General features: G+C 49.1%; 1 protein-coding gene across 4 annotated transcripts in view; it reads left to right on the top strand.

The window, feature by feature from the left end:
- Positions 1–21,082, top strand: part of CSNK1G2 (casein kinase 1 gamma 2) — a 58,896-nt gene extending 37,814 nt beyond the window's left edge. For 2 of the 4 annotated variants that reach the window (XM_083594713.1, XM_083594714.1), the window contains exons 5-13: positions 6–154; positions 1,659–1,893; positions 2,862–2,947; positions 5,457–5,541; positions 7,386–7,534; positions 8,783–8,866; positions 11,395–11,502; positions 17,702–17,808; positions 18,113–21,082. In XM_083594713.1, the coding sequence (XP_083450839.1) occupies positions 6–154; positions 1,659–1,893; positions 2,862–2,947; positions 5,457–5,541; positions 7,386–7,534; positions 8,783–8,866; positions 11,395–11,502; positions 17,702–17,808; positions 18,113–18,167 (1,058 nt within the window). In that variant the 3' untranslated portion in view covers positions 18,168–21,082. The remainder of the gene's footprint in view (positions 1–5; positions 155–1,658; positions 1,894–2,861; positions 2,948–5,456; positions 5,542–7,385; positions 7,535–8,782; positions 8,867–11,394; positions 11,503–17,701; positions 17,809–18,112) is intronic. The other 2 variants (XM_083594715.1, XM_083594716.1) reach the window with 1 other exon arrangement.
- Positions 21,083–22,077: the final 995 nt, after the last annotated feature.

Here is a 22,077-nt window from a genome sequence, read left to right as displayed (position 1 = left end):
CACAGAAGGGATACCTCAGGTCTATTACTTTGGGCCCTGCGGGAAATACAACGCAATGGTCTTGGAGCTGTTGGGGCCCAGCCTGGAGGACCTCTTTGACCTCTGCGACCGGACCTTCACCCTCAAGACAGTCCTTATGATCGCCATCCAACTGGTGAGCAGACAACACTCCCCCTTTTTTGGAATGACCTGTGCAACACACCCCAATGCCCTTGCCAACTGCGTAGAGGAAGTAGCACGACTCATGCAACACGTTGGCGACAAATAGACATACAATAATTACCGAAATAATTATACATTCTTTATCAATCTTCTGAGAAAAATACAAAACCTTGTGTAAAGCCACATAGACTTAAGATGAACTTACCGTGTCTGGTTTCAGTGGATTTTTCAAAGGCTGAACTCAGTCTTTTGTTTTCTTTATCTTTTTAGGTAAGTTCATGAAGATACCAACAAAGGGTAAGTTCGGTGTTGTTCACAATACTGAGAGAGTGAAGTTGTAGGTGGATGTTAATGAAGTTGTAGACAGGGTGCCGGCGTTTTGCACCCATCTACAACCTCACTAGCATCTCTCAGTACAGTGGTACCTCGGGTTAAGAACTTAATTCGTTCCGGAGGTCCGTTCTTAGCCTGAAACTGTTCTTAACCTGAAGCACCACTTTAGCTAAAGGGGCCTCTCGCTGCTGGAGCACAATTTCTGTTCTCATCCCAAAGCAAAGTTCTTAATCCGAGGTACTGTTTCTGGGTTAGCGGACTCTGTAACCTGAAGCATCCGTAACCCGAGGTATCACTGTATTGTGAACAACACTGATCTTACCCTTTGTTGGTATCTTCATGAACTTACCTAAAAAGATAAAGAAAACAAAAGACTGAGTTCAGCCTTTGAAAAATCCACTTTAGGTGTCAGGTGCCAGGTGAGCCTCCCGGATTCCACAAACAGGGAGCCACTGCAGATAAGGCCCCGTTTTCCTGTTGCCGCTCTTTGGCTCTCATGCAGAGGATTCTGCAAACGGGGAGCCATTGCAGACATGGGGTGTTGCCCAGTCTAAAAAACAACAGATTCCCCTCCTCATGAAAATGCATACAGGTGGAAGAATGGAATTCTTTTTCTCACATGAGATATAAGCCACAAAAGAAATTGGAGGTTATTGAATTGTTTTTATGATATGGGAGTTAGAAGATGGGAGAAATGAAGTACACCAGGGGTAGGCAAACTAAGGCCCAGGGGCCGGATCCGGCCCAATAGCCTTCTCAATCCGGCCCGCGGACAGTCCAGGAATCAGCATGTTTTTACATGAGTAGAATGTGTGCTTTTATTTAAAATGCATCTCTGGGTTATTTGTGGGGCATAGGATTTCGTTCACCCCCCCCAAAAAATATATATATAGTCCAGCCCACCACATGGTCTGAGGGACGATGGACCGGCCCATGGCTGAAAAAGGTTGTTGACCCGTAAAGTACACCAAGGAAAACTGGAGGGGAGGTCGACAAAAAGAAAAGAAAAACTTTTGTGTATATGTGAAACTTTTGAACATTTAATAAAATATAACTGGGGGGAAACTCATAAACCTACAAGAAGCCCCAGTTTTCCTGGACACAGAACCTCAAGTGCTCCTTTGCGCATGGCACAGAGGCTCTGGCGGTTTTTCCTTCCGCAGATCACCCGCATGGAGTACGTCCACACCAAAAGCCTGATCTACAGAGACGTCAAGCCGGAGAACTTCCTGGTGGGGCGGCCCGGGAGCAAGCGCCAACACGTCATCCACATCATTGACTTCGGCCTGGCCAAAGAGTTCATTGACCCCGAGACCAAAAAGCACATCCCGTACCGAGAGCACAAGAGCTTGACCGGCACCGCGCGGTACATGAGCATCAACACGCACCTGGGGAAAGGTGAGCAGGGGGAGGCAGGCCCTTGGAATGGGGAGGGGGAGCTGTGGGGGGCAAGGGGGGCAAGGAAAAGCAGATTGGGTATGTGTGGCAGAGACAGAAAGAGAGAGAGAGAATGTTGCAGAGAGATCTATGAATGGTGCAGCCATCTCTGAGTCGCTGCATCCGTGCTGGACACAGAAACTGTTATTTTAAAAGGGGTGTGTGTGGAGGGAAGCCCAGGCAGCTAGTGTAAAGATACAGTGGTACCTCAGGTTACATACGCTTCAGGTTACAGACTCCGCTAACCCAGAAATAGTTCCTCAGGTTAAGAACTTTGCTTCAGGATGAGAACAGAAATCGTGCTCTGGTGGCAGCAGGAGGCCCCATTAGCTAAAGTGGTGCTTCAGGTTAAGAACAGTTTCAGGTTAAGAACGGATCTCCGGAACGAATTAAGTTCTTAACGCGAGGTACCACTGTGTTCCGTGTTGTTCTTTGGGTTTTATTTAATTGTTTTAAAATATTTTTTTATTAATTTTTACATATTAATTATCATTCATACAGCAAAACTTCATTTCTTATACAATCTTTTTGGACTTCCATCAGCCCCTCTGATGGTCCTCCGTTGTTATCACTTATTCTGCATTTCTTAAATTCCTATTGCCTTTAATTATCTTAACTAACAGTCCCACTCGTTACCTTTTTTCTTGCAATATTTCAAATAGCCCACCTTACAAAACTTCTTGCAAACCGACAAGCGTAATCTGATCATCACAATTGCTTTCCAAATAATCCGTAAATTTATACCAGTCTTCTGTGAATCTCTGATCCCGCAGATTTTGCATTCTTCCTGTTAATTTATCTAATTCTGCATAGTCCATCAATTTCATCCCCCAATCTTCTTTTGTTCTTTGGGTTTTAAAAAGAAAAAAAAGTTGCTGAAATGATGACAAAGCCGCAACTGAAAATGTCTCCTGTTGTTTCTTGCACAGAACAAAGTCGCAGGGACGACCTGGAGGCGTTAGGTCATATGTTCATGTACTTCCTCCGGGGGAGCCTGCCCTGGCAGGGCCTGAAGGTGAGTTTCGCTGTGGAAATGGAAAAGCTTTTTCTCAACCGCCGCTGAGCCTCTTGGGCTTGCCAATCGGAAGGTCGGCAGTTCGAATCCCCGTGACGGGGTGAGCTCCCGTTGCTCCCCTGCTCCTGCCAACCTAGCAATTCGAAAGCATGCCAGTACAAGTAGATAAATACCGTATTTTTCGCCCTATAGGACGCACTTTTCCCCCTCCAAAAATGAAGGGGAAATGTGTGTGCGTCCTATGGGGCGAATGCAGGCTTTCGCTGAAGCCTGGAGAGCGAGAGGCGTTGGTGCACACCGACACCTCTCGCTCTCCAGGCTCCAGGAAGCTATCTGCAAGCCTTGCACGCCCGGGGGGAGTTCCCCCAGGTGTGCAAGGCTTGCGGGCGGCAGCCGGCAGCGCGGAGCACGGGACGCCCTTCGGAGGACGCCCCGTGCTTCGCGCAGGTGTCAGCAAGCCCGCCCGGCGCGTGGGGCGCCCTGAAGCAGAGCGCCCCTCGCGCCGGGCAGACATCGGCCAGCCCCACAAGCTCGGGGCACAGCGGGGAGGCGCAGCGCCGCCATCCCACTGTTCCCCGACCTGGTTTTGGGGGGGAAATAAAGGAATTTTTTTCCCTTTATTTCCCCCCCAAAAAAGTAGGTGCGTCCTATGGGACGAAAAATACAGTAGATTCCCCAGCGGGAAGGTAAACGGAGTTTCCATGCGCCCTGATTTCCATCATGGTGTCCCATTGCGCCAGAAGCGGTTTAGTCCTGCTGGCCACATGACCCAGGAAGCTGTCTGCGGACAAAGGCCGGCTCCCTCGGCCTGAAAGCAAGATGAGCACCGCAATCCCAGAGTCGCCTTCGGCTAGACATAACCGTCCAGAGGTCCTTTACCTTTTTTACCCACACACACCTGGCCAGTTCTGCCTTCACTTATCCCTTTGCAGCTCACCCACTTAAAAAAATAAATTATTGGGGGTTTGTAACATACTGAGCATTAAAATCCGAACACATTTATATAAAACGGTAATAAAAAGTGTTACATCCAAAAAAAAAGAGGAGAAGAATAAAGAGAAAGAAAATATAAAACAGATCCTTCCAAAACAGTTATATAAAGAAAGAGAAAGAGGAAAAAATAACCGAAAGAATAGAAAAACAGATAAAAGGAAGATGAGAAACCTTCCTATTTGACCATTATCTGTAACAACAATTATTCAAAGTGTTTCAACATATACCCGATTGGTGTTTTGTTTTGTTTTTTAAACCCTACACAAACAGTTTACAGAAAAAGATAAAACAAGAAAAATTAACAACAATAATTTAAACCCTTCAGAAAGTTAAAATAACGATAGATAGACTGAAAACAGATAAAAACTAGCCTGCAGCTTTCCAGGTAGGCCTCCCTGAGCAAGACAAGGAGCTGAAAAGTGTACAGTGACATCAAGGGGCAGGGAGTTCCGAAGGTGACGTGCCCAAAGCCTTCAAGGTGCCTACCAATTAGAGGACTGCCGGTTCCATCCCTTCAGCAAGCAGAGCAATTGGCTGAACGTTCTGTGAGGTCACAGCAACTCAGCCAATGCCTGAAGAGGGGGGAACGGCCTTGAAGGCAGGTAGATCTTTGTAGCTCGGCTGTCACATTCCCATGGGACGTGATTTGGGGGACCTTATAGACGTATTCCTTCCTCCCATTCTCCCACCCCAATATTTTTTATTGAATGATTTTATATTACAAAAAAATTACAACCATACTACCACAAAATACAATTGAGAAATAAAAATTACATACATCATACATTTTGTTTGTTATTTACCGTCTTATTTCCTCCCAAACATCCTATACAAAACACACACACACAAATAATGATGATAATGAAAATAAATATTTTCCCCCTTTTATCTTACAAAATATTTTCTTCAATTTTGACTTCCTGTCAAGTCCCTTCACATATGTTTTATCTTACAATTGAATGTACACAAAACAATAAACCTTTCTATATAAATTTTCCAATACAGTCAGAAAACATAATAAATCCTTAACTGTTATCCACCTCCTTTTACTTCCTTTGTCGCTCAAATGCTAGCACGGAGTCAAAACTATTATTGTATTTTTGAACATATCTTCTATAACCACCCCATTTTCCCGCTTTGAGTTTCCTCGTGATTTTGCTAGTCAATTGAGCCATCTCCACAAATTCCTGTAATTTGATTTGCCAATCTCTTATTTTTGGAGCCATGTGATCTTTCCATCCCTTGGCCACGAGTATTCGAGCTGCTGCAGTTGCATACAAAAATAACTCTCTTAAATTTTTGGGTATCTCTGTCTAAAATACTTAATAGAAATGCCTCCGGTTTTTTAGTAAAGGTTATCCCCATCATCTTTTTTAATTCGTCGTATATTCCCCCCCCAAAAAATCTTGATCTTTTCACATGTCCACCACATGTGGATCATGTCACCGTTATTTCCTCCACATCTCCAACAAGCATTTGCCAAATTCTCATTCCCCACCCCAAATTCTCACTGCAGGCGGACACGCTGAAAGAGCGATACCAGAAGATTGGCGATACCAAAAGAGCCACCCCCGTCGAAGTGCTGTGCGAAAACTTCCCTGGTAAGGACTGGGCGAGGGGGAGGAATGACCGCGGGCTTGGGTGTGATTCCTGCGTAGAAGGGGGTCAGATTGGATGACCCCCTGGGGTATGTGTGTCCCTTTCTTAGCCCTACGATTCTGCAACCTTTCTTAGAGTAACGTCGTGGAGGGAGTGGGAGGAGGCAAGTGTGCCACAAAAACCGGCCTCTGAATAGAACCTCCATGTTCAGGAACACTCTACCACCATTCAAGCAGTTGGTCCCTTACCTTTCCCGCCCCGACCTGGCCACAGTGATCCATGCGACGGTCACCTCCAGGCTTGACTACTGTAACTCGCTCGACGCGGGGCTGCCCTTGAAGCTGTCCCAGAAACTCCAGCGGGTGCAGAATGCTGCAGCGAGGCTCCTCACGGGGTCCCTGCCATGGGAGCATATTCACCCAGTGCTTTACCAGTTGCACTGGCGCCTGGTGGAGTACAGGGTCAGGTTCAAGGTGCTGCTTTTGACCTTTAAAGCCCTTCACGGCCTAGGACCCTCGTACCTACGGGGCTTCCTCTCCCAGTATGCCCCACGGAGAGCCTCAAGGTCCACAAATGACAACACTCTGGAGGTCCTGGGCCCTAAGGAACTCAGATTAGCCTCAACCAGAGGCAGGGCCTTTTCAGCACTGGCCCCGGCCTGGTGGAACGCTCTGCCTCATGAGACCAGGGCCCTGCGGGATCTGATTTCTTTCCGCAGGGCCTGTAAGACAGAGTTGTTCCGCCTGGCCTTTGGCTTGGAATCAACTTGATCCCTTTCCCTTCTTTCCTTTTCCCTTTCTCCTCCTGTGATGAGGCTGCATTTTAATATTTTAATGTTGTATTTTAACCTTGTTTTTAAGTTGTATTCATTCAACTTGTTTTTATTATTGGTTGTTAACCACCCTGAGTCCGGCCTTGGCTGGGGAGGGTGGCGTATATATATATTATTATTATTATTATTATTAAATCCCTACTTCTTCAGGGTGGCAGGTGTTGCCTTTGGGTTCCTCTGTAAGGTTTCTTCAGGTGCATCCAGGTGGCCACAAGGTGCCATGATGCCCTTCCAGGTGTGTTGCCGGACGCCAGGCTCTCAGCAGCCCCTGCATGGCTGACGGCAAGGGATGTTGGCAGAGACCCTCTGAATATCCGGGGGGGGGGGGAGGCCACCCAGCAACCCCGTAAAAGTCTGCTTGGAATATCCCGTTGGCAAAAGTCTGATTTAAGTGCCACCCAGCACACAGACCCGGGTGGCGCTGTGGGTTAAACCACTGAGCCTAGGACTTGCTGATCAGAAGGTCGGCGGTTCGAATCCCCGTGACGGGGTGAGCTCCCGTTGCTCAGTCCCTGCTCCTGCCAACCTAGCAGTTCAAAAGCATGTCAAAGTGCAAGTAGATAAATAGGTACCACTCCGGCGGGAAGGTAAACAGCGTTTCCGTGCGCTGCTCTAGTTCGCCAGAAGCGGCTTAGTCATGCTGGCCACATGACCTGGAAGCTGTACGCCGGCTCCCTTGGCCAGTAAAGCGAGATGAGCGCCGCAACCCCAGAGTCGGCCACGACTGGACCTAATGGTCAGGGGTCCCTTTACCTTTACCTAGCACACAGACCTCCCGCTTCCCCTCTCCCTGCAACAGAATTCCCCCAAACTTGGGTCTCCAGCTGTTTTTGCAGGTCAGGAATGATGTGAATCGTAGCACCAAAGCAGCTGGAGAACCAGGTTTGGGAACCCTAAGTTTGCCCTGCCCATCCAGTTTAACCCTTTGGATTAGCTTCCCTTGGTGAGATTGCCTGTGCTCTGACCATTGGGCAACCGCTGCCTCTTCCGCCTTCCTCCCCTCCCCTTCCGCAGAGGAGATGGCCACGTACCTCCGCTACGTCCGCCGCCTGGACTTCTTTGAGAAGCCGGACTACGACTACTTGAGGAAACTCTTCACGGACCTCTTTGACCGGAACGGCTACGTTTTTGACTACGAATACGACTGGGCAGGGAAGCCTTTAGTAAGTTAGGGTTTTGGGGGGGGGCGTTGGGTTGGAGAACTGAGGGGCCGCATTTGCTCATAGGCAGCCCTTTTGAGGGCCGGAGCAAATGCAGGCAGATGCAGATCTTGACCCTTAAAAACCACAGGGGGATTTTTAAAAATCAGCTATATTTTTTCCCTTTCTCCTCCTGTGATGAGGCTGCGTTTTAATGTTTTAACGTTGTATTTTAATCTTGTTTTTAAGTTGTATTCATTCAGCTTGTTTTTATTATTGGTTGTTAGCCGCCCTGAGCCCGGCCTTGGCTGGGGAGGGCGGGATATAAATAAAATTTATTATTATTATTATTAATTTTGTAAAGTTGGTTGTTCATTCTGCGTTTGAACACCTCTGGATATATCGCCGCCAAATTTTTCTGGACACAGGTGGACGCCATGTTGAATCAAGGCTCCCTTTGCGGGCCTTTCAAAATGGCAATTATATCCACCAGATTTTGCACGGTGGTTCCTGAGATCAGAGAGCAGGAGTTTTCCTGTGTTGGAACTTTTTGAACCGGTGGTGATTTGAAGCTGCTCAGGTTGTTTGATTTCTTAGAAATCTCAAGCGGGTGGGTGGAGAGAGGGAAAAGAAATTTCTCTCTTTTTAGATCATTGTTGAGTTGGAAGGGACCCGCAAGGGTCATCTAGCCCAACCCCCCAAATATAGCAATTATCGAATTCCGAATGGACCTTTGCTTCAAGATGTCCAAGGAAAGAGAGTCTATCACCGCTCTCAAATTTCTATCCTCTCCCCCCTTTATTCACCTTTCCCCCAAACTTCTCCACCCGTTTGGGAGGGGTCGTGGCTCTGTGACACATCAGCTGCTTGGAATGTAGAAGGCCCCAACCATTGATTTCTCCAAGTCCGGCTGGGAATGCCCCCCTCCCACTCTGATACAGAAGAAAACATTTTGGACGTAGCTCCATCAATTAGAGGGACACGGGTGGTGCTGTGGGTTAAACCACAGAGCCTAGGACTTGCCGATCAGAAGGTCGGTGGTTCGAATCCCTGCGACAGGGTGAGCCCTTTACCTTTTACCATCAATTAGACCACCAGACTCTTAATATTGGGGTCGTGGGTTCGAATCTTGGCCAGAAGATTTCTGCGTTGCAAGGGGTTGGGCTGGATGACCCTCGGGATCCCTTCCAAGCCTGCGATTTACAAAGGAGCGCGGTACCGTCGACGTTCCCGATCTCACGCTCCCGTCTCCTTTTCCTCCCCTCTTTGCAGCCGACCCCTATTGGCACAATTCAGAGTGATTTACAAGTCCAGGCTCCAAACAGGGAAAAAACTCAACAGTACATGAAACAGCAGGTAAGTGGGGTTCTCCCCCTCCCCCATGCCCCAGGGGTCCATATTGGGGTGTGGGGCAGTTAGAGGGGTGGTGATGGGGTGGGAGAGGAGGCCAGCCAGAGCCTGAGTGAGTTGTGGGCGAGCCTGCAAAGTTCCTCCACTTCTGCCAAAACAGGGAGTGAATGGGGATCACAGAGAGGTAAGGCTGCCAAATTTGGCCTGCCTGGGGCTTAGGTGAACAATGAGGGCCGGCTCCTTGCGGAGGCGGGAGCAGAGGCTTGGCGCCACCTGGTGGGAAGAGACGGAGGTGCCTCGGCGTCCGAGGAAAAGTCCTTCCTGAATAGGAGTGAGCGTGATGGTTGCCTGGGTGTGGCGGAAAAGCGTTGGTCCATAGATCTTAGTTCTGCCTACACTGACTGGCAGCAGATCTGCAGAGAGGGCTGTTTCCCTTTCAACAACCGGAATTAATGGCTTGCTTTCAACGGGTATGCAAAGGATTGATCCTGCGTCCTTCTGCACACATAGCAGGTGAGCTGGTGGCTCCTTCCATAAAAACAAAGGCAGATTCTAGTCCTCATGGTGTTGAACGATGGGCTGATTTAACGGGGAGGTGCGGAGCTGCCTTCTAGCAAAGTTTTGGGGGCTTCGGGACAGGGACAGACTTAACCTGGGATGCCGGGGTTTTGAACCTGCAACCTTCTGCATGCCAAGCAAGTGTTCTGACCCCTGAGTCGATTTGCTAGGGACATAGCCTTATTCTGTGTCAGCCCTTGGGTCTGTCTAGATCAGGCATGGCTAAACTCGGCCCTCCAGCTGTTTTGGGACTACAACTCCCATCATCCCTAGCGAACAGAACCAGTGGTCAGGTATGATGGGAATTGTAGTCCAAAAACAAGTTTGGCCATGCCTGGTCTAGAACAAGGTTTCCCAAACTTGGGTTTCCAGCTGTTTTTGGACTACAACTCCCAACATCCCTAGCTAGGCGGCAAGCAGAGGGCCGGGAGGCTGGGCCGTCTCCTTCCAGCGACCCGGTGCAAAGACCATCACTTCTGCTCCGACGTAAAGGTCAGCGACCTGGGCTTCAAAGCCAGGGCACACTATCAGCAGATCAAACTGCGACGCAGAATAGGCGTGAGGCTTGGGGAAGCATAATACAACTACAGATTTATTAATCATAAAGCAGGACAAAGAAACATGTTGTCTCTCTCTCATGTCGTCTCAGAGAGAGAAGCAAAAGCTATACACCCAACGGAAGTTCCCAGCATACTGTCCTGGAATGTAAATGGACATGTGACATGTAACAATCCCAATGTCTGTTCCTTAAGGTGGAATGGAATTCTCAACCCTTTCATCACCCAAGCTAACAGGACCAGTGGTCAGGGATGATAGGAATTGTAGTCCAAAAACACACCTGGAGGGCCAAGTTTGGCCATGCCTGGTCTAGAACAAGGTTTCCCAAACTTGGGTTTCCAGCTGTTTTTGGACTACAACTCCCAACATCCCTAGCCATGGGATGATGGGAAATGTAGTCCAAAAACAGCTGGGGACCCAAGTTTGGGAAATGGTGCTCTAAATCCACAGTCCTTTGGGGATCTTTGTGCCATTTCATTGAATCATAGAACCGTAGAGTTGGAAGGGACACTGAGGGGTCATCTAGCCCAACCCCCTGCAGTGCAGGAATTCACAATGTGTGTTTTGAGTGTGACATGGTGTGTGTGTGTGTGTGCGCGCGCATGTGTGCCCCTGGCATCTCTCGAAGGCCATGCCATTTGTCAAGAGTTTCCCAAACTTGGGTCTCTGGCTCTTCTGGGACTACGATTCCCATCATCCCTGACCCTGCTAGCAAAGCATTCTGGGATTTGTAGTCCCCCCCCCCAAAAAAAAAAACAGCCAGAGACCCACGTTTGGTAAACCCTGGATTTGGAGGCACACCTGCCCTGCGTGCGCTTAGTGAAACTCGGCAGCGGCTGTGAATCCAACGGGGTTCGGTCACGGGGGCTCCGATCGCCGTCCCCTTTCCCTTCCGGACGGCGCCGGTCACTCTCAGGGTTGGGGTACCTGTGGCGTGGCAGGAGTCGGGGTGCCAGCAACTGGCAGCCATCAGGGACACTGGGAGCTGGAGCCCAGCCAGACTAGGAAACGCCCCCTGCAAGGCAAGAAGGGGCAGTTTGGGCAGCAGGGGGGCAGAACCATTATCCGCCCAGAGGTTCTTTCCTTTCCGAGAAAGTGGGGGACTTCTCTTTTCAATTCAGGGATGGAGGAGGGTGGAAGACCCCCAGGTGCCCTTGAGCCCAGTGGGCGGTGGAGGTTGGGAGTCGTAGTTCAGCCGCACCCGGTGCCCCCCACGCCCCCTGCCCCTCTTCTGGGGGAATTTGCGTCCAGGCCTGTTTTATATTCTTTCGTTTTGCATGCTTTTTCGTTTTGTTTTTTCTTCCTTTCTCTCTTTCCCTCTCCCCCCTTTGTCACCTCTCCCCACAACCCCCCCATCTTTTTCTGACCCCCCTCTCACCTTTGTCCCCCCCCCTTTCGTCTCCTCCCCCCGTCGCTAGCAGTCCCCCGAGGGGACGGAGGTGTGGGACCCTCAGGCTGGCCAGCAGCCTGCCGAGGAAGCCCTAGGGACCCACCTTGCGGCCAGCAGGCTTGGGGGGTCTGTACAGGTACATTAGAGGGGCATATGGGGTGGGGTGTGGGTCTGGCAGGGGGGGCATGACCTGCAAACCGCTGTCCAAGCCCCATTGGCGCCTGCAAACATTGCCACCGTCCCAGATGCAGCTGACTTGGCCCCATTCACTTCAATGGCTCTGCTCTCTGGACTCGGCTTTCACCGGTTCATCCATGGCGGTGGGTCTACTCTGGAGTAGGACTTGCGTGGGCTACCACCCTCTCTTTAGGCCCTGCTGCTTTCTCTCGCATGTGCCCCCCACCCCCAGTGTGAAAATGAGTGCACAGCTCTTCCCTTGATGGTGAATCGGGTCCGCCTATGTGTTCGCCCCTGTCTCTGCCTGTGTCCACGCATGATGTGCCCCCCCCATTTTTCTGGGAAGGGGGCTAGTGTGAAACGTTTCCGGAGCTCTAGTGGAAATATTGCAAGCCTACCCGGGGGGGGGGGGCGCATTACACCGATAAATCCTACTTGGAGTACACCCGCAGAAATTACTAGGACTCGTGCCTGTTGACTCCAGTGTGTCTACTCTTGAGTAGGACTAAGGTTGGATGCAGCCCGGCGTCTGTTCTCCTCCCCGCCCCTCCCATGGCAAACTTCTTTGGTGAAGATGGGGAGCGTGGGTGTGGGTATTTTTTATTTTTAAAGAAAACCTCCTGTTTTACTTATTTCATAAAACCTACCGTATTTTTCGCTCGATAACACGCACCTGACCATAACACGCACATAGTTTTTAGAGGAGGAAAACAAGAAAAAAAAATTCTGAATGAAACAGTGGATGTATCATTTTTGTGCTTCATGCTGCGGCCACAGACATGTGATTTGACGGTGAGTTTGGGGTAGCCCAATGCAAAGATCCTGAGGATCCATGTGGATCCATGCTTTGTAACCACGTTTTTGCACCATTGCAGCCCCAGGCAACAGTGGGTGCGTGATTTTTTTGGTGCAGGCTGTAGCCATGGACATGCTATGTGATCTGATGGTGAATTTGGGGTGACCCAATGCAAAGATCCTGAGGATCCATGTGGATCCATGCTTTGTAACCACGTTTTTGCACCATTGCAGCCCCAGGAAACAGTGGGTGCATGATTTTTTTGGTGCAGGCTGTAGCCATGGACATGCTATGTGATCTGATGGTGAATTTGGGGTGACCCAATGCAAAGATCCTGAGGATCCATGTGGATCCGTGCTTTGTAACCATGTTTTTGCACCATTGCAGCCCCAGGAAACAGTGGGTGCGTGATTTTTTTGGTGCAGGCTGTAGCCATGGACATGCTATGTGATCTGATGGTGAATTTGGGGTGACCCAATGCAAAGATCCTGAGGATCCATGTGGATCCGTGCTTTGTAACCATGTTTTTGCACCATTGCAGCCCCAGGAAACAGTGGGTGCGTGATTTTTTTGGTGCAGGCTGTAGCCATGGACATGCTATGTGATCTGATGGTGAATTTGGGGTGACCCAATGCAAAAATCCTGAGGATCCATGTGGATCCGTGCTTTGTAACCATGTTTTTGCAGCATTGCAGCCCTGTTTTTGCATCAGATCATTGCTATGTGATCTGATGGTGAATTTGGGGTGACTCAATGCAAAGATCCTGAGGATCCATGTGGATCCGTGATTGGAACCACGTTTTAAGTAGGGAGGGAAGGAAAAACATAGAAGCGACAAGGAGAGGGGTGTGCAGAGAAGCAGCTGGCTAAGAATGCAGGAGAGGGGTTTTACCGGAGGGAGGAAAGGAAGGCAAAAGTTCCCCCCCCCACAAGCCAGCCCGCTCTCTCTCTCCCCCCCCCCCAACCTGCATGTTGCCTTCGAGTCCCAGACGCACGGAGAGGAATCTGTTTTCCACTCTGCTTGCCTGGAGGGGAGGGGTTTTCTCTGCTCTTTGTTCCGTCTGAGCAAACACAGTAAGGAAACAGAAGCAGGTGGGCAGTAAGACCCTGAGGCAGAATGCAGGAAAGCCGCAGCTTCCTCTTTCCTCCCTTCTCCGGACGATTTGATATTTGCCTGATTTTTGCCTTCACTCACGCTTGTCAGCTCCAGGGACCACACATTCGCTCTATAACACGCACAGACATTTCCCCTTACTTTTTAGGAGAAAAAATCTGCGTGTAATAGAGGGAAAAATACGGTACATACCATTTGATAATTTAAAAAAAAAAAAACCTCACAAAACTGTTTAGAAACAGAATAAAATTATATATACTGTATTTTTTGTTCTATAAGACTCCCTTTTCCCCTCCTAAAAAGTAAGGGGAAATGTGTGTGCGTCTCATGGAGCGAATGCAGGCTGCGCAGCTACCCCAGAAGCCAGAACAGCAAAAGGGATTGCTGCTTTCACTGCGCAGCGATCCCTCTTGCTGTTCTGGCTTCTGAGATTCAGAATATTTTTTTCCTTGTTTTCCTCCTCCAAAAACCAGGTGTGTCTTGTGGTCAGGTGCATCTTATAGAGTGAAAAATACGGTATATATTTACACACCCCCACCCCCCAAGAATTCAGGGATTCTCTCTCTGTCATTGCAAATCCGCAGCAGAGTTTTTTGAAGGTGGGTTTCCTGTTGTGACAGCAACTGGTTCCCTGAGAGGCAAGATTCAGAAAAAAGCCACTATTTTCTATCAGCAAACCCAGAATGAGGGATAACATTTCACTATCAACAGGGTTGATTTTCTTCCAGGATCATGGTTTCATGAGTTCAGCGAGATATCCTTCCAGCTTTTGCTGTTTATTACCGAATACATACGAAGAAGATTTCATTTTCTTATCACACCATTAACAACAACAACAACAACAACAATAATAATAATAATACATGACATTATTTGATAATAGTATTAACAATAACAGTGTTAATAATAATAATATTTAACAGCCACAATAATAATATCCTGGTCCCCTGCAGAATCCCACTGTCGGCACAACCTTTTATGTAAGAGGCGAGAGCTCTGGAATTCTGTAAACGGCAAACTAAAATTGTACAAGCTTTTTCCCATTGCAATGTTTTGGGACATTAATTGTTTGTTTCTGCAAAGGAATTTTAGAGACTGAAGGAAGCTGTTCTCAGACGAGGGGCTAGAGAAGAGAAGTTGGGGCATGTAATGGGATATTTGGGGGGGGCACCCGGTGATAGGATGGCCGCAGGAAACACCGTGAACACCCAGAAAGAGCTAAACTTCGTTTCTGACAGTGGTTTCTTAATCCTTACAGGTTTGCACATGAAATTCAGAATTTCCAATGTTAAGACTGAAAACTTGGGGTTCCGTTTGGTTTTCAGTTCATCTTCCGACGTTCTTAAAAGCCAGAACCATGTAATGCAGTACAGCGAGAGCCACAAAAATGTTTTCCGGATAACGCTAATAGCAAGGTGGTGTTGCTGGTTCAACGCCCAGCCTTGAGAGGGATTTGAACCACCCACAGTTCTCTCTAAAAAGTGGACTATAAACCTGGTTGGTTGCAGCTGTCCTGTGATTGAGTATGTTCTTTGACGAACCCCTGTGTGGTACTAAGAATAATTATTTGAAAATGAGCCGGCCTTTTACAGTAATGTACCCTCTCATCCCTCAGGTTCAGATCTGGGCTGCTTGCGCATTTTGTCCAGCGCAGCCTGGCTCAACTGAGTTGAATTTTATTATTACGGTCACAGACCAGTTCCGGCTCACTAACAATATCAGGAAAATCATAAAACACAACGGGAATACATTGAATTGCAATTGGGTATAACAGAGACAAAACAGATATAAAGGTAAAGGGACCCCTGACCATTAGGTCCAGTTGTGGCCGACTCTGGGGTTGCAGCACTCATCTCGCTTTATTGGCCGAGGGAGCCGGCGTACAGCTTCCGGGTCATGTGGCCAGCATGACTAAGCCACTCCTTATTTATCTACTTGCACTTTGACGTGCTTTTGAACTGCTTTGAACTGCTAGGTGGGCAGGAGCAGAGACTGAGCAATGGGAGCTCACCCCGTCGTGGGGATTCGAACCGCCAACCTTCTAATCAGCAAGTCCTAGGCTCTGTGGTTTAACCCACGTTGCCACCCGTGTCCCTAATACAGATATAAAGGTAAAGGTAAAGGTACCCCTGCCCGTATGGGCCAGTCTTGACAGACTCTAGGGTTGTGCGCCCATCTCACACAAGAGGCCGGGGGCCAGCGCTGTCCGGAGACACTTCCGGGTCACGTGGCCAGTGTGACAAAGCTGCTCTGGCGAACCGGCACCAGCGCAGCACACGGAAACGCCGTTTACTTTCCCGCCAGTAAGCGGTCCCTATTTATCTACTTGCACCCGGGGGTGCTTTCGAACTGCTAAGTTGGCAGGCGCTGGGACCGAGCAACGGGAGCGCACCCCGCCGCGGGGATTCGAACCGCTGACCTTTCGATCGGCAAGCCCTAGGCGCTGAGGCTTTTACCCACAGCGCCACCCGCGTCCCTCCAATACAGATATAGCGGCAGTTAAAAATATATATTAAATCTTGATCACTTGTCATTTAAAACCTTAATCATTTTGGTAGCACAGCTTGTTCCCTAAGTTTTATGGCAGTCGCACAGAATTTGGCTACCCTGAGCGTGATCTCTAGATCCTTGTCCTCAACCAGGAGTTTTAGACATTGAAGTTTCGGACCCATTTGGAGATTTTTGTATAACAGGAGTGATAAATACCGAGCGTATATCCCCGTCGAAACGGCAGTGTAACAAGACGTGAGAGACTGTTTCCACCTCCATCAAGCCGCAGGGGCAGATTCGTTCCACGTATGGTTTACCCTCAAATCTGCCCAGCCTGGCTCAACACGAACCAGGGTCTGTGCACAGCGGCCGCTCTCCTGCCCCCCCAGCAATCAGAAACCCTGGCTTGGCTTGCAAACGATAGATTCTAGGGCAGCAAGGTTGCTCTCCTCGCACCAGGCATCAAAGCGACTCCTGATTTCTTCCCCCGATCCACGGTTTGCAGGGAGTAGCCAAACCCTGTGGCTCGCAGTGCAAGCGGTTTCGAAACCTTGTGCGATTGCTTTGGTGGAAAATGTCTTTGGACCTTTTGACTCTGCACCCCACGTTTCTACCCAAATCGGGTCGCTGCTCATCTCCGAACCAAAAAGGGCTCAGCACCTGCCCTTGAATTCTTTGCTTTGAATCCTGACAAGACAGAAGTACTGTTTTTGAGGGACAGGGGCCAGGCGGGTGTGGAGGACTCCCTGGTCCTGAATGGGGTAACTGTGCCCCTGAAGGACCAGGTGCGCAGCCTGGGGGTCATTTTGGACTCACAGCTGTCCATGGAGGCGCAGGTTATTTCTGTGTCCAGGACAGGTGTCTACCAGCTCCACCTGGTACACAGGCTGAGACCCTCCCTGCCCGCAGACTGTCTTGCCAGAGTGGTCCATGCTCTAGTTATCTCCTGCTTGGACTACTGCAACGCACTCTACGTGGGGCTACTTTTGAAGGTGACCCGGAAACTGCAATTAATCCAGAATGCAGCAACTAGACTGGTGACGGAGCGGCCGCCGAGACCACATAACACCGGTCTTGAAAGACCTACATTGGCTCCCAGGACGTTTCCGAGCACAATTCAAAGTGTTGGTGCTGACCTTGAAAGCCCTAAACGGCCTCGGTCCAGTATACCTGAAGGAGCATCTCCACCCCCATCGTTCTGCCCGGACACTGAGGTCCAGCTCCAAGGGCCTTCTGGCGGTTCCCTCACTGCGAGAAGTGAAGTTACAGGGAACCAGGGAGAGGGCCTTATCTGGTGGTGGCACCCGCCCTGTGGAACGCCCTCCCACCAGATGTCAAAGAGAAAAACAACTACCAGACTTTTAGAAGACATCTGAAGGCAGCCCTGTTTAGGGAAGCTTTTAATTTTTAATAGGTTATTGTATTTTAATATTCCATTGGAGGCCGCCCAAAGTGGCTGGAGAAACCCAGCCAGATGGGCAGGGTATAAATAATAATAATAATAATAATAATAATAATAATTATTATTATTATTATTATTATTATTATTATTATTATTATTATTATTGCTGCTGCTGCTTTTCACCGGAAAGGATTCGGCTCCAAATGCCAGGCTCAATGTCACGCACTGCGTTTGGGGGAGTCCTGTCTTGGGGCCAGTGCACCCTGACCTCTGCATTTCTGTGCAAAACCCCAGAGGCAGAGGGGTGCAAGCACTTTCTCCCCCATCTCACCTGCCTCCTCTTCCTTCCTCCTCAGGTCATGAGTTCGACCAACGGGGAGCTGAACACAGATGACCCCACTGCCGGCCACTCAAATGCCCCCATCACCGCCCCCGCCGAGGTCGAGGTGGCTGATGACACTAAGTGAGTAAACCAAGTCTTCTTGCGCGGGGGGAAACCAGAGTCTCGCTTGGCCTGGGAGAGGAAGCTCAGATCCGGTGCCCAAATCCAGCCCCCAAGACCCTCTGAATAGCAGGTTGGACTAGATGACCCTGGTGGGGGGAGAGACCCTTCGAATTCTGCCGTTCTCTGATTCCACAAGTGCTTTTGCCTCCTTGGAAGCGGTAGGAGGAGAGTTTTGCTCTTGTGCTCAGGCCCTGTCCGAGGTGCCGGCTCGGGCCTGATCCACCTGCAAGGCTCCTAACGCCCTCCTCTCCTCGATTCTCAGGTGCTGCTGTTTCTTCAAGAGGCGGAAGAGGAAAACCATCCAGCGCCACAAGTGACGTGCTGCCCTTCCCCGCTTTGGCCGAGGCCGGCGTCCCCTCGGGACTACGTTTTCACCCTCCGCCCCTCTTCCTTTTCACTTCCTGTCTGTGGATAACGGATCTTGATCCTTTGGTCGGATGGAAGAGGACGGGCCTGATCCCCTCCGCCTGCTCCAGAGTCGCAAGGGGTCCGTGTGGCGTACAAGCCGCCTTTGACTCCACTCGCAGGCTCACCCGGGGAGAGGAGGGGAAGCCTCTCCCCCACTCTCAGCCTGAATATATATATATATTTCTTTTATTTTCTTTTCCCTTCCTCCAAGAGACACAGCAACAGAGGGAAGCGGAACCGGCAGGAGGAGGAAGAAGAAGCACGTCGCTGAACTTTCTTTGGAAGTGCCCGCGCCCTCCTTGGTTTTGCAAAGAGAAAAAAGCATTAACTATTTATGCAGCTGCCCCCCTCCAAGGGGGAAAAAACCCACACTTGTCTGGGCTCTTCTCTCCCCCCTTCCTCACCTTGGTTTCACGGAATTATTTTTTTGGAAGCAAAAAAAGAACCCCGGGAATCAGTTCTTTGCAGAAGATTTGCTGGGAAGATGCTGGGAATGTCAGCTGCAGCTAATATTCCCTCCCCATCCCTCCTCTCCCCCCCCTTTTGCTGTTTCTTTGTCTCTTTAACTTAATTTAAAAATTGCATCTTAGTCGTTGCGTTTGTGGGACAGTCTCCTTATTTTCTTTCTCCCCCCCCCCTGTTTTTGTAGTGATGCAAACGTTTTTTGCATCATATTTTTTTTTATTTCATAAAGTATCTTTGTTTTAGATTTGTGCCCCCCACCCGTTCCCAACTCTCTTTAGTTTCTGCCCCCAACCCCTGCCGATTTAGTTGTGGCCAAGGTCCTTTAGGGGAGACAGAGGGAAGTCCCTGGGGTGACCTCCCCGTCTGGAGCACGGCTGGGGGGGGGCAAAGTGGGGTTTCGCGCCTGGGGAGGAAAGCGGCTCGTTTACACTTCCGACTCTTCATTTCTCAATGCACTTTTTTTGGGTAGCAATACAAGGAGCACCTGCGTCTTGGAATTAACCGGGCTTTAGAGAATTCTTTGGGGTTCGTTTTGCAGAAAGCTAGATTCTCCTTTAATTAAAAAATAGACCCACTGACTCGCTGGGGGTGGGTGGGGGGCCTTGGATCTCAGGAACAGCTGCCGGCCAAGATGAACCCCCAAAACGACTTCCGTTGCTATGAGAAATTTTCTTTGGGTGGGGGGGAGTTCAGAATGGAGAGGGTTTGGGGTGGCCAAAGCCAAAAATCGAAATCTGATCTGCGGCGGTCAAGCCTAGCCCCCTGTAACTTCCAACCAGAACAGATCTGTGGCGAAAGCTCCTTGGGAGGGGATGAAAAGGAAAATTTGGCTGAACAAATTCATGTGAGGACAATCCACCCTGTTTTTGTGTCCCCCCCCTCCAATACAGCTCAGACACAGTGACGAATTCCCGTTTTTGCTAAACTGCTCAGCTACGGGATGTTGTCTGGAGAAGTCCGGCTCTCCGCTGCAGTTTTAAATCTTGTGCATTTTGCTGCAGGGAGCCAGGAAATGGGTAGAAGCAGATTTCTTCCTCGGGGGTTGTTTTGGGGCAGTAGGGTGCGCCCCCCTTTCCTTCTGGGCTTCTTGGCCATCTTTAAATCCCACCAAGGATGGACCGCCAGTTAGGACCACACCTTGTGTTTGTGCCCCCCTCTCTTCCAGCCAACCGGACCCCCCCCCCCACAACCACCCTTCTAGGTCCTGCAAAGTTTCCGGGCACACTTTTGGGGGGGGGGGTCCGTAGCTTCCAAACAAGGACTGAGAAGCCTTGCTGCTTCTTTATAGACAAATATATTTTTATACAGAGAAGAAGGGGAGGGCACGGCCTTCTCTTGCACCTATTCCAGAGTAGCATGTTCTGTTTCCTTTAAAATAAAAAGCCTGTCGTTGTCCCCCCCCCCCCACTTACAAATGTTGTAATCACGACACTTGTTAATGTCAGGCTATGGGGGGTGGGCTGTGATTAGACGGGCAGGGAAGTTTTTTTGGGGGGAGGTCCTTGGTCTCTTGCACTAAATGGCACCCACGTCGCCCAAATTCTATGTGTCTTAAAACTGCCGCACCTCCTCACTAGTAAGACTCCCCCCCCCCCGTTGCTTCAATTCCCACTACCTGTGTCTCCCCCCCACGGAAAAAAAATACCCACCAAAGCTGTGTATGCTTGCCCTCGTCTTGTTCACTTGATTGTGCTAGAGTCAAATTGGTTAACAGTGGGATCCAAGTTTCTAGTCCTCCTCGTTCCTGGACAGCAGGACCCGCCCCCCCAAGCCAACCCCAAGTTGCGTTGGAGGGAGCCAGAATGCAAGGCCCACCCTGACCACCCTCCATGCCTCTCTCTACATCGGACCCCTTGCAAAAAGCCGAAATTAAGTTTTCAGTTGTGTGTGCTTATAAAGATGGGGGGGTTTTGGGGGGGTACCCCCTTTTTTTCTTTTATGGCTGATTTCTTTTACGGCTACTTGGAGAAGAGGCAAGGTGTGGGGAGGAGAAAGAACTAAAAAAAATAATTCAGATTATTGTCTTGCTCTACCTGGTCTTAGGTTTATAAGTGCCTCAAAAGAGGGGTGTGTGGGGGTTTTTTGGGGGGGAAGGGGGCATTGGAATGGAAAGATGGGAGGAGGCGTTAAGGTAAAGGGCAGGAAAAAATTATAATCCTCGATTCTGACGACTTTCACTAAAAATAGGGTTCCTTAGATACGTGCAATGTTTGAGCTTGTTCCCCAAACAGTGCAGAAGAGGAGGGGAGGGAATTAAAAAATTCAGCCTTAAATGATATGCTGGGGTGGGGTGGTAATGTAGTTCCAGTCCCAGGAAGGGTGTAAAAGAGAAATTAAAATTAAAACGTTTATGTAAAAAGAGTGCATGTGAGTGTGGTTGGATTACCAGTTGCAATGTGGATTATTCTGGTTTTGAAAAAGGGCAGACTTTGAAAAGATTTACCTTGGCAGAGGTCGACATCAAGGTGTGGTTTTTGCCGTTTGGGCCCAGATTGTCAGATGCTTGCATCAAAATGAATCTTGCAGACCCAGCAATGGTGGTTTGTTTGGTTTTGTTTTAGAAAATAAAATTCCTTTTTTTTGCTTAACAAAATGGGGGGGGTGATCGATTTGAGTCTGCACAGAGACGTGATCTGTTGCCGATGCGATTCCAAAAACTCGAGGCAGCGAGAGACACTTTTCCGTTGTCAGTTTTTAGTTAACTGCTTTAAGCAAAACAAAAATGTACACAGGTAAATGGCATATAAAAGTTTCTCTGAAGCTTCTTTGAAAGCCATAGAGGTTTAGGGGCTTTTTTTTTTTAATTAAAAAATTCAAAAAACAAGGAGAAAAAAAACCATGAAAAACAAAAAAATTAAAAAAAACTTGAAAAATAAATTCTGCAAAGATGTTTCTTTGGGTTTTGGATGGTGTGGTACTCTAATGTTTTGTTTCCGGAAGTTCCTATAGTCCAGGGTGTAGTGTAGGTTAGAGCACTTTCCCAAACTTGGGTCTCCAGCTGCTGTTAAGACTACAACTCCCATCATCCATAGCTAGCAAGTCATGGATAATGGGAATTGTAGTCCAAAAGCCGTGAAAGACCCAAGTTTGGGAAAACCCTGGTTTACAGTGTCATACCAGGACCTAGAAGACCACACTATTTGGGGTTTCAGGCAGCAGACATTCCTAGCCATGCTGGTCCTCAATGATTCTAAATAAAGGGCTGATTTAGCAGGAACAAAGAGTTGCAGCATTGGTCCAGCTAGTTCAGTATTGTCGACACTGATCGGCAGCAGCAAAGGTTTCAGGTCTCTCCGAGCCTTGCCTGGAAACTGAAGCTGGGATCTTGCGTTTGCTCCTAAGCACTGAACCATA

This window comes from Podarcis filfolensis (assembly GCF_964270895.1).
Source record: "Podarcis filfolensis genome assembly, chromosome: 18".
Taxonomy (NCBI): domain Eukaryota; kingdom Metazoa; phylum Chordata; class Lepidosauria; order Squamata; family Lacertidae; genus Podarcis; species Podarcis filfolensis.
This window is presented reverse-complemented; position numbering and strand designations above follow the sequence as displayed.